This window comes from Coregonus lavaretus, assembly GCF_964263955.1.
Source record: "Coregonus lavaretus genome assembly, chromosome: 3".
NCBI lineage: Eukaryota > Metazoa > Chordata > Actinopteri > Salmoniformes > Salmonidae > Coregonus > Coregonus lavaretus.
In genome coordinates, this window is record NC_139990.1 from 43,883,577 (window position 1) to 43,895,231 (window position 11,655).

General features: G+C 42.6%; 1 protein-coding gene across 1 annotated transcript; it reads left to right on the forward strand.

Annotated features, from left to right (window-relative positions):
• The first annotated feature begins 5 nt into the window (after nucleotides 1-5).
• LOC311126920 (pachytene checkpoint protein 2 homolog) lies at nucleotides 6-6,196 on the forward strand. Its single transcript, XM_084158627.1, has 14 exons — nucleotides 6-76; nucleotides 459-552; nucleotides 851-1,001; nucleotides 1,314-1,437; nucleotides 1,574-1,629; nucleotides 1,843-1,933; nucleotides 2,196-2,268; nucleotides 2,524-2,587; nucleotides 2,768-2,854; nucleotides 3,221-3,327; nucleotides 3,633-3,786; nucleotides 4,452-4,564; nucleotides 4,892-4,961; nucleotides 5,134-6,196. The coding sequence occupies exons 2-14, from the start codon at nucleotides 461-463 to the stop codon at nucleotides 5,227-5,229; spliced, it is 1,278 nt and encodes a 425-aa protein (XP_084014753.1). The 5' UTR covers nucleotides 6-76; nucleotides 459-460; the 3' UTR covers nucleotides 5,230-6,196.
• Nucleotides 6,197-11,655: the final 5,459 nt, after the last annotated feature.

Below are 11,655 nucleotides of genomic sequence, written 5' to 3' on the forward strand. Positions count from 1 at the left end.
ATGCATCTACTTCAGGTTCAACAAAACTGCGCGCTAAATTCGACTGACGTCCAGTCGATACCGGACCAAAACTCAGGTAAGCAATTTTGTGTAAACTTCTTGAATTAAAGCTTCAACAAAATAACTGACGAATCGCAATAGCTGTATTACACGTAACACTAGTAACAACAATTGCTAGCGAGATCTAGCAACAGATTAAAGCGTGTCACTCTGCGACTTTGGCTAGTAGCTAAATGCTGTGAGCTTGATGCTTTGAATTCAATGTGTTGTTGTCATACTAACTAGATAATTATACTTATTTTGTTGTTAGTTCTAAAGGCAGATAAGTACTTCTTGTTCATGTTGGTGATGTCAACAAGTGTACTGTTGTCGAGACATTACATTAGACTGAACGATGAGTTATTGTATTTCCCCTCGAAAATGTTATAATTTTGACATATATTTTAATCTCTCTGAAGGTATGGAGGGCGACAGAATGGATGTAGGGGATCTGAAGCAGAACCCCAACGACATGAACAACATCCATGTGGAGGTTCACGTCAAATCTAACAGGTACTAGCTAGTGCATATTCAAAAGCTCTATTCACACTGAACTAGTATTACAGTACTGGGGAATGAAAGTGTCCCAAATGGCACCCTGTTCCCTATATAGTGCACTACTTTTGACCAGGGCCCTCCCATTGAATAGGGTTGCCAATTGGGACACTCAGTTATGTAATGATTTACCCCAGCATGTTAGTCTTTTCAAAGTTGTATTCATGACATGCTTCCATTCCTTTCTTCTTGTCCCTAACAACACTGCTCTCTCTCATCTCTCTCTCTCTCTCTCTGCGTATTACACTGACTGCAGCACTGCGAAGAGGTCTGACGTGAAGATGCATGTCTTGGCCCTGCTGAACCGTCATCGCATGGTGTTCGGGGCATACAGGTGGACAGAGTTTGACGAGGACTTCCTTATCAAACACGTCCAATCAGTGGCCATAGTGGATGCTGAGAGAAAAGTAAAGTACTATGACAGCCTAACGGCATTTACTGTACAGATATATTTTTCTCCGACTTTTTTCCCTCCCTTTCAAGTTGCTTGAGATAAATCATGTCCTGTAGGCACTAATTGGCACATACAGTATGTCTTAGTGGCAAATTAATAATACATTTTCAGCTGTATGTTAATGCAACATGGTATGAGTCCCAAATGGCACCCTATTCCTTATACAGTGCACTACTTTAGACCTGAGCCCTAAGGACCCTGGTAAAAAGCAGTACAGTGCACTGTAAGACATATGTCTGATGTTTGGGTTGTTTTCCTCCTCCAGCCCATAGATCTGAAGAGCTGCAGTCTGTCCATCCACATCTTCACCCTGAATGATGACGGGCCCAGCACTCTGAACCTGGAGGAGGAGGAGCTCTCTGCAGCCAATCACTGGCTCTTACCAGCCGGTGGGTGGGCCCATGTTAACAGAGATTCTACTAATTTACTGTTCTATATGTAATTCTATGGCTGCCAGGGTTGACGTTTTCTTCTAAATGGATTCAAATACATGATTACTCCCCTGTGTGTGGTATTTTTTTTCAGCTGAGTTCCATGGCATCTGGGAGAGTCTGGTGTATGAGAGCGGGGTCAAAACACAAGTAAGAAACATTTATGATGCGTCCCAAATGGCACTCTACGGGCCTATAGGGTTCTGGTCAAAGGTAGTGCACTACATATGGGATACGGTGTCATTTGGGAATCAACCTTAATAACTTGTGCTATTAACGGAGTGTTGTAGATAGATGCCAGTGGTACTACATTGATGGAATTATTTGAACTGCATCCTGTTGTCATCGTCTTTTCCCCTCTAGCTCTTGGATTACGTCTCAACCACGATTTACTTCTCTGACAAAAACGTGGACAGCAACCTGATCTCATGGAACCGGGTTGTCCTGCTTCATGGTAACAGAAACAGGATCTTGTTAACTTGACACATTAATATAATAATATATATTATATTATTATATAATATGATAATAGAATATGGTAATACATTTGATATTAATGTATAATATCCTATGATTATGCCAATCCTCAATATGCTGTATATAATATGCCTAAAATATGGATGTGCCAACTATAATAAGCATACATGTGATATCTCTAAAAAGCAATATAATTTGAAATGATTTCGATCGTGTGTCTATATTTGTGCCCACATTAGGACCCCCGGGCACAGGGAAGACGTCTTTGTGTAAAGCTCTGGCCCAGAAGCTGTCAATCAGACTATCGGACCGGTAAGAGAGAGAGCTCTCGCTCAGAGGAAAGGGCTTTGGCGGAAACTTGTTGCAGGATGTTTTTCCACCTCCTCTATTCATTCCACCATGTGCTGTATTCCCAAATGGAAATGTACATATTGTCATGGTTTTACCTTGTATTTTAACTTGAATGTTTTATTGTCTATTAATCAATGCAATATCCATGTATTTCAGAGTCTATGACTTCCATGTGGGTTATAAAAACTTGAACTCCCTGTCCTATTCTCCCTGCAGGTACTCTTATGGGCAGTTTGTTGAGATCAACAGCCACAGTTTGTTCTCCAAGTGGTTCTCTGAGGTACAGTTAGCTCTTCCTGCTTCTCATTACATGTCTTATTGAATTTACTGGAATAAACTTTATTAATCCCACAAGGGGAAATTGGATTTGTCACCAGCAAAACTATACAACATCAACATACATGAATACATAATTATTGGTATTGTTTGACTGTAAACAGGTAATGTGTCTTTGTTCCAGAGTGGTAAACTGGTCACTAAGATGTTCCAGAAGATCCAACAACTGATCGATGACAAGCAGGCTCTGGTGTTTGTTCTCATCGATGAGGTAAAGTATGAATAGCCTACAACAGTGGTCCAGAGGTTTTCCTGGTCAGGTCATGTGGTCAGGAACAACTCCAGGCCCCAGTTAAAGCCTACAACTGCAGTGCCCTGTTAACTCCTACAGCTGCAGGGCCCAGTTAAAGCCTACAGCTGCAGTTCCCAGTTAAAGCCTACCACTGCAGGGCCCAGTTAAAGCCGACCACTGCAGGGCCCAGTTAAAGCCTACCACTGCAGGGCCCAGTTAACTCTTACCACTGCATGGCCCAGTTAAAGCCTACCGCTGCAGGGCCCAGTTAACTCCTACAACTGCAGGGCCCAGTTAACTCCTACAATTGCAGGGCCTAGAGTAACTGTGTTGTTTGATGACCAGGTGGAGAGTCTGACGGCTGCGCGGAACGCCTCCCAGGCCGGAACGGAACCCTCAGATGCCATCCGAGTGGTCAACTCTGTCCTCACACAGCTGGACCAGATTAAGCGGTCAGTCAGACATGCTCATGTTCAGTTAATCTACCGTGGTTGTTCACACATTAGGTCCCATAGATTGAAGCAACAACTCATGAAAGCACTGTTTAACATTACTTCCTATTACTTGGCGCGTCCCAAATGGCACTGTATTCCCACAGTGCCCTGGTCAAAAGTAGTGCACTATATAGAGAATAGGGTGCCATTTGGGATACAACCATGTTCTCTCCAAGCAGCTCTGGCATTCTACCACTTCATCCTCCATCCTCCAGTGTGTTGGTTTGTATGTAGTTTTACCCAGCTGATCTTGTATATTCCAGGTATCCTAATGTTGTGATTCTGACCACCTCCAACGTGACAGAGAAGATAGACCTGGCGTTTGTGGACAGAGCAGACATCAAGCAGTACATCGGCCCTCCGTCTGTAGAGGGCATCTTCAACATCTACCTGTCCTGCCTGGAGGAACTCATGAAGGTAAAAACACACCAACATCTGTCTGTCCTGCCTGGAGGAATTCATGAAGGTAAAAACACACCAACATCTGTCTGTCCTGCCTGGAGGAATTCATGAAGGTAAAAACACACCAACATCTGTCTGTCCTGCCTGGAGGAACTCATGAAGGTAAAAACACACCAACATCTGTCTGTCCTGCCTGGAGGAACTCATGAAGGTAAAAACACACCAACATCTGTCTGTCCTGCCTGGAGGAACTCATGAAGGTAAAAACACACCAACATCTGTCTGTCCTGCCTGGAGGAGCTCATGAAGGTAAAAACACACCAACATCTCTCTGTCCTGCCTGGAGGAACTCATGAAGGTAAAAACACACCAACATGTGATTGTGTAATGAATACAGTAGGACCTCTTCAGGAATGGAGGCCGTTTGAAACACTGAATTGTCCGTAACTTTGAAATGTGCTTAAAGATGTGTCAGTCTGTAACTCTGGGGTTCGTATCTTTGAGGTTCTACTGTAGGATACAGTTACTCTGACCAAAGTTATTGAGGTGTCTTTTCACTGACATGTTTGTGTTCAGTGCCAGGGTCTTGACAAAGGTCTTGTACCGAAACGTCAACCTCAATAAATGCGTCCAGAGGTAGAAATCATGTGTTCTTTCCCCTTTTTGTGTAATGGGTCTAGTGCCAGATCATCTACCCCAGACAGCAACTGCTGACCATGTTTGAGCTGGAGACCATGGGCTTCAGGGAGAGCAACGTGTCAGAGCTCAGCCTGCTTCTCAGGAACATCTCCATGTGAGTACTGGCCCTCAGTAGCGTTGCCATTCATATCTCAGACCTGCCACCCAGCTACTACCTTTGAGAAGTGGCCCCGTGTAGCTCAGTTGGTAGAGCATGGCGCTTGCAACGCCAAGGTTGTGGGTTCGTTTCCCACGGGGGGCCAGGGGGACCAGTATGAAAATGTATGCACTCACTAACTGTAAGTCGCTCTGGATAAGAGCGTCTGCTAAATGACTAAAATGTAAATGTAAGTGTGTGTGTGTGTGCGCGTGCATGCATTGGATTATATCAGAGTAGAATTGAATGATGTTTTGCGCTTATTTCTCTTGTTGACTTTTCCAGAAAGAGCAAAGGGCTCAGTGGAAGAGCGCTGAGGAAACTACCCTTTTTGGCCCATGCTCTTTTTGTGAAGGTATTTAGAAGTTTTCAAATGTTTCACGCAAAATTCAAACAGGTTTTTTTGAAGAAGAATTATATGGGAAGATTTTTTTTCTCTTAAGAAACTATTTTTATATGGAAAGGGTGCTGCTCATTGCGTTCCTATGCAACAAGAATCTGACTTGTCTATGATTTCTTGTTGCCAGACCCCGACAGTGGCCCTGGAGAGGTTCCTGGAGGCCATGGACCTAGCAGTGGACAAACAGATAGAGGAGAGGGACAACCTAGTCAACTGTCTGTGATCTACAGTGACTTTGTCTCAAATAGCACCCTATACCCTTTTATAGTGCCCATAGGGCTCTGGTCAAAAGTAGTGCACTATATATGGAATAGGTTGCCATTTGGGACGCATAATGTGTCTCAGACAGTCTGAACCTGTTTTACCCAACAGTTAATGGAAACTTTATCTTCTGGCATTTCATGTACATTTTATTTCATGGTTAAGGAATATGCATTTATAGTCTTATTTTTCTGACCACTCAAAGATGACCAAACCAATTAGTTTTCTCACAGACAGTGTGTGAAAGTAGACATTTTACCACTAGAGTACTGTATTCAAGATGGCTGCCATCAACCAGTCAGTCATGTTCTGTGGAGACTTCCTGAAGTTCTTGTTGCTACTGCCTAACATCATCAACATTAAGTGCATTCTTAGCACATTAAATAGCAACAGTATTAAGCTTGAGATGCAGTCCTCTCTTGATATGTGTGACTATACAGCTTTAATTTTCTAACCCAAGACAGCGTGTCCCAAATGGCACCCTATTCCCTATGCATAGCACTACTTTTGAACAGGGCCCATAGGGGCTATGGTCAAAAGTAGTGCACTATATTGGGAATAGGGTGCCATTTGGGACACACACCATATGTTGTTTACAGCACATGTATTCATTACTCTGTCTGCTTATCTGATGTTTTCTATATGAGCATGCTGTTTCCTATACGTTTGATAGGTGGTATCAGAAACACAGACAGTCTTTCTGCTACTGTAAGTGAATACCAATCTAAATTGCCCCAAATAGGAGAGCTTCAATGGAAATGTACAATTCTGATTTAATTTCCAAATCCGTGGATGTTTTTTGATACTCAAGGATGTTCCATGTATTGTATACTGCCATCATATGGTCTTTTCATTCAAACTCAGGATACACATGTTCATAACTGACCTTTTTTTACATGTATATAAAACATTGGATTATTAAACTCTTTAAAACACCCTTTGTCTCATTTTGAGTTTGTCAAATACACTGCCCACATGATAAACATGTGATATCATCATGATTGGCTAACAGGCCATAGTCATTAGTGCACACTGTAGCAAAATGTTTGCAACGGAAGCTTTACTCCAAGAGGCTCTAATCTACAATGTGATGTCAATGATTTTGTTGCAAAATAGTTTGCTTTTGTGCACTAATGAATACAACCCTCTGTGGTGAACTAATGAATACAACCCTCTGATGTTTCTGAATTAGCACAGACCTGCCTTCCTCCTGGGCAATTATGTGTGAAACACATCTCACTGTTCTAGAAATGCCTCAGACCTGATGAAAACAAGGCCAGATCCCCCCGTGGTGAAATTCCCCTTTAAGTGTGAAGTGGAAAAATGTTTCTATTAGAACCCCATGCACTTTGGTGTTCGACCACTGGGTGGCGCAATAACAATCATCTCCAGTTCTGTCATCCAACCCTGCAATGAACTTTAATGGCTACCCTCCTGTTTGCTCTCTTAACTGATATCTAACAGCTATTTATCTTATTAATATGGGGCCAGAGCATTTATTCACTGCAGAAATTAAACAAGGAGGATTGCAATTAAACCGACTACCGACCATTGAACACAGGAAACCTTTCTGATTGGTACAGTAGACCAATTTCACCTGATGGTGAGTTACAGTAACTTCCTGTTCTATAGCTCACTGATGACTGATCATAACAATACTGTAGTTTACTGTATGACCTAAAGACGACGAGTCTGGATATGTTATTATCTCTGCTATGTCCCTAATGGCACCCTATTCCCTATATAGTGCACTACTTTTGATCAGTAGTGCACTATACAGGGAATAGAGTATACTGCACTATACAGGGAATAGAGTATACTGCACTATACAGGGAATAGGGTATACAGCACTATACAGGGAATAGGGTATACTGCACTATATACTGGGAATAGGGTATACTGCACTATACAGGGAATAGAGTATACTGCACTATACAGGGAATAGGGTATACAGCACTATACAGGGAATAAGGTATACTGCACTATACAGGGAATAGGGTATACTGCACTATATACTGGGAATAGGGTATACTGTACTGCACTGTACAGGGAATATGGTATACTGCACTATACAGGGAATAGGGTATACAGCACTATACAGGGAATAGGGTATACTGCACTATGCAGGGGATAGGGTATACTGCACTATGCAGGGAATAGGGTATACTGCACTGTACAGGGAATATGGTATACTGCACTATACAGGGAATAGGGTATACTGCACTATATAGGGAATAGGGTATACAGCACTATACAGGGAATAGGATATACTGCACTATACAGGGAATAGGGTATATTTCACTATACAGGGAATTGGGTATCATGCGCTATACAGAAAATAGGGTATCATAAGCTATACAGAGAATGGGGTATCATGCACTATACAGGGAATAGGGTATCATGCACTATACAGAGAATGGGGTATCATGCACTATACAAGGAATAGGGTATCATGCACTATACAGGGAATAGGGTATCATGCACTATACAGAGAATGGGGTATCATGCACTATACAGAGAATAGGGTATCATGCACTATACAGAGAATAGGGTATCATGCACTATACAGGGAATAGGGTATACTGCACTATACAGGGAATATGGTATCATGCACTATACAGAGAATAGGGTATCATGCACTATACAGAGAATAGGGTATACTGCACTATACAGAGAATAGGGTATCATGCACTATACAGGGAATAGGGTATCATGCACTATACAGAGAATAGGGTATACTGCACTATACAGGGAATAGGGTATCATGCACTACACAGGGAATAGGGTATACTGCACTATACAGGGAATAGGGTATCATGCACTATACAGGGAATAGGGTATACTGCACTATACAGGGAATAGGGTATCATGCACTATACAGGGAATAGGGTATCATGCACTATACAGGGAATATAGTGCATGACCACAACCTCTCCCGACCACAACCTCCTAGGAGAGGTTGTGGTCGGGAGAGGTTGTGTTTTCTCTAGCAGGAGGTAAGCTTGGCTTCTTATATGGTGTTGAGTAAAGCTTAAACCATGTATTTAGATTGTAGGTAGGTATTGTAGTTAGGTATTGTAGGTAGTTTACTTAGGTAGTTATTGTAGGTTATTGTAGGTAATTATTGTAGGTAAGTATTGTATTCGGCGGAGCCCGGCGAAGCACGAGGCTAGCTAACCCACTACCTGGACCAACAAAGCTAGCTAGCTAGCGGGTAGCTACTGGTAACTTTTAGCAACTGTGGATAGTTGTTTCCAATGTTATTTCACGCTTAAGAGTACCTGTAATTAAGCCAGCTAGCTACCTACCATTCAGCTGTTTTTCTAACCTCATTATCCGAGGCATTAACGTTAGGTAGTTGGTAGCTACTGTACTTAATTACAGCTACTGATTGCAGTCTGCCACCGGGTAAGTTTGGCTTTATACATAGCTTGGGCTTTGTCGAGTAAGGCTTAAACTATGTATTTAGATTGTAGTTAGGTATTATAGGTAGGCATCGTGGGCTGTATATTATTAGGTATTATAGGTAGGCATCGTGGGCTGTTGTGGGTAGTTATTGTAGGTTAGCATTGTATTCGGCGGTGCCGGGTGTAGCACGAAGCTAGCTAGCTAGCTAACTCACCTCCTGGACTAGCTGGCGAGTAGCTATTAGCAACGGTAGCAACTAAATACAATATCCTTTTAGCCAGCTACATTTGTTCGCAGCGCCGCCGTTATTCAAACAAAGTCAACACAGCAGCCATTGCTAGCTAGCCAACACGACCAGCTAGCTGTACTGTAGCAGCTAAATACAATATATTTGTGCTAGCTAGTGTTAGAAATTGCGTAATTCAAATCTGGTATTGGAATAAGAATCAAGAGATCTTCAATCCAAGCTTAATTTATTATATGCAAAATGTATGTATGATAAGTATGAAGGTTCGTATATACGGGTCCGCTGAGATACCACGCAGGGCACTCAGAGAACTGATCCATTGTTTTAAGTTCTTTCTCAAATACTCTGACAGAAAGCCTCCACCTCTTCTGTTGGCCAACCAGAGCAAAGGACTGAGTGTGGTCCAGACTCCACTCAGCCAATCCGTTGGTGCAGGGGTTGGTCCCAACTCCTCGGCACTCCATTTGTTGCACATTGTTGCCAGGCATAAGTTGCTATCATTATAACCTGTGGAGTCAGCACCCAAAAGACACCATTCCACTGTACTCCATGTACCCATGTTCAAGGACGGTTTCACAGACAACAAAGAGAGAGTGTTCGTATCTGTGAGAAATACAAGTCTTATCTCATCCTAGCCCCTAACGTTCCCCACATGAATCACAGCCTACAGTTCAAACCTATGCTCCTCATTAATGCATTCCTTCCAAGCTATTCATCACATACAGATCCAATTATGAGAAAAATAGAACCCAACAATCCCCCTTTTGACGCCCTCTAGGGTGTCACTCATTAAAATACAATACAAACAAAAATAAACACTTTTATTAATAGACAATTTGATAATAAAAGGCCTTCAGTCCTTCCATCTACACCCAACTTGCAAACGGTTGGCTACAAGTCACCCAGGCACTTCAAACCTTCACATAAGGAAAGACAAACATTCCCAATGGTTAACTTGATTAATAAAGCATAAAACACAGGATTAATAGAACACAAAACATAAGATTATTAAAACATAAAACACCAACAGGGAAGTACATTTTGGCCCCCTTTAGACACCCTCTAGAGTGTCACTCCACCAAGCCTGGTAGGTCATATCCTTCATTCCTTAGGTCGGAGTCCGGGATTGGGCCGTATCTCACCATCTGTTTGGAAACCACCTTCTCCATCTCCTTTTCTCACCAACCCTCAGACACAGGAAATAAGACAACATCCACAAAGAACAAGTATACCCATAGAAGCTATAACTTCACCCAGAATAGTCACAACAATAGTTTTCCATTTTACCAAATATGTTATCAAACCAACCGTTTATGGAGCTATCAACACCAGAGTTCTCAACCAGTTCGTTCGCCAGCGTGGTGATGGTCACTCAAGCGCTTTGGTCACGGGCCCGTCCGGAGCAGTCTTGTTGGAGATAAAAGTACAGCACATATATCCAAACAGAACACAAACCCCGTCCCGCTCAGCCACAAGCATATCTAAAGCTATTTTATTCTGCCATGTCATTAAGCTAGTTGCCGCTGTCTGCTCAGCTAATCTTTGCTGGTTATAGTAAATATAATTCATCCAATCTATGTTTTTATTAATTGTTGACCACCAGAAAATACTTAATTCAAACCCAGCTGCGATCTGATTCCTAGCTTTGAATTGTTCTGGAACCCCTCGGGGTACTGCTATCCCATCAATATATATCCTTTCATCAAAGGATCCCAGGAGGAGGTCCTACTTTCTACGTGACAACTCACCAGTCTCTGACACGTTTGATTGTTTGCGTATGTAGGTGAGTTCACAATCAGTTATCACCACACAACCATCAAAACCAGGCACGGGCCTGGTTTTGGTTCCTAAAATCCTCTGGCTGCAACAAAGAGGAGAGATTAGTCATGGTCTCTTTTAGTTGTGACATTCTCTGTGTGGGAGCAGGAGCTAAGATGCCTTACCCTGTATCCTATCTTATTAGTCCTAGAAAAACAATAAGAATCCCCTGTGACTTCAAACTGAGGCAACCCTGGTCGGAATGACTTTGTTATCGGGGGATACAGATAGTGCAAGTTACCATAAGACTCTTTCACCACATTCCCAGGTGGCTTGCATGGAGGATAAACCTGACAGAGAGTCAAAGCCTGTCAAGGGGAACGGAGTAGTTGTTAACCTTGGTTTGGCTGTCCTACAGGCATAACAGTCCTCTTTAGACCGTATACTGAATCCATTCCAACCACAGGTTAAAATCTATTTACTCCGTCTCCATCTGTACTACTTCCTTCAGGTCTATAGTTTGCACTATCTCACTACCTCCCTCAGAGAGGTTTACTCTATAGGGTGCCCCAGTTGAAGAAGATATCTCACTTGTCAGGTCTGTAATCTGTTTTAGCATAATTCAGACTTTCAGACAGTACCTACCCTCATATGGGTCGCACTGCCATTTCTGATAATTCCCTACTTTCACAATACTACACCTGTCCCTAAACTGTGTATGGAGATTGACATATCCTTCCCTAAAGTCCCTAGTATTTCCCCTTTCCCTACGTCTAGCTGTCTCCTATGCCTTTTCAACTTGTGTTAGGTTAACTACCACTTCTGGCTGAAACAGGAGGGTCTGTGTGTGTTAGGAATATGGCCCCCACAATCAGACAGCTACCTACCGTCGGGAGACCTGTGAATCCCCACCCTCGCCCTGAGAACATGTCAGACGCCAGAGGCCAACCCATTGCTTCACCTTCTATCGAACTC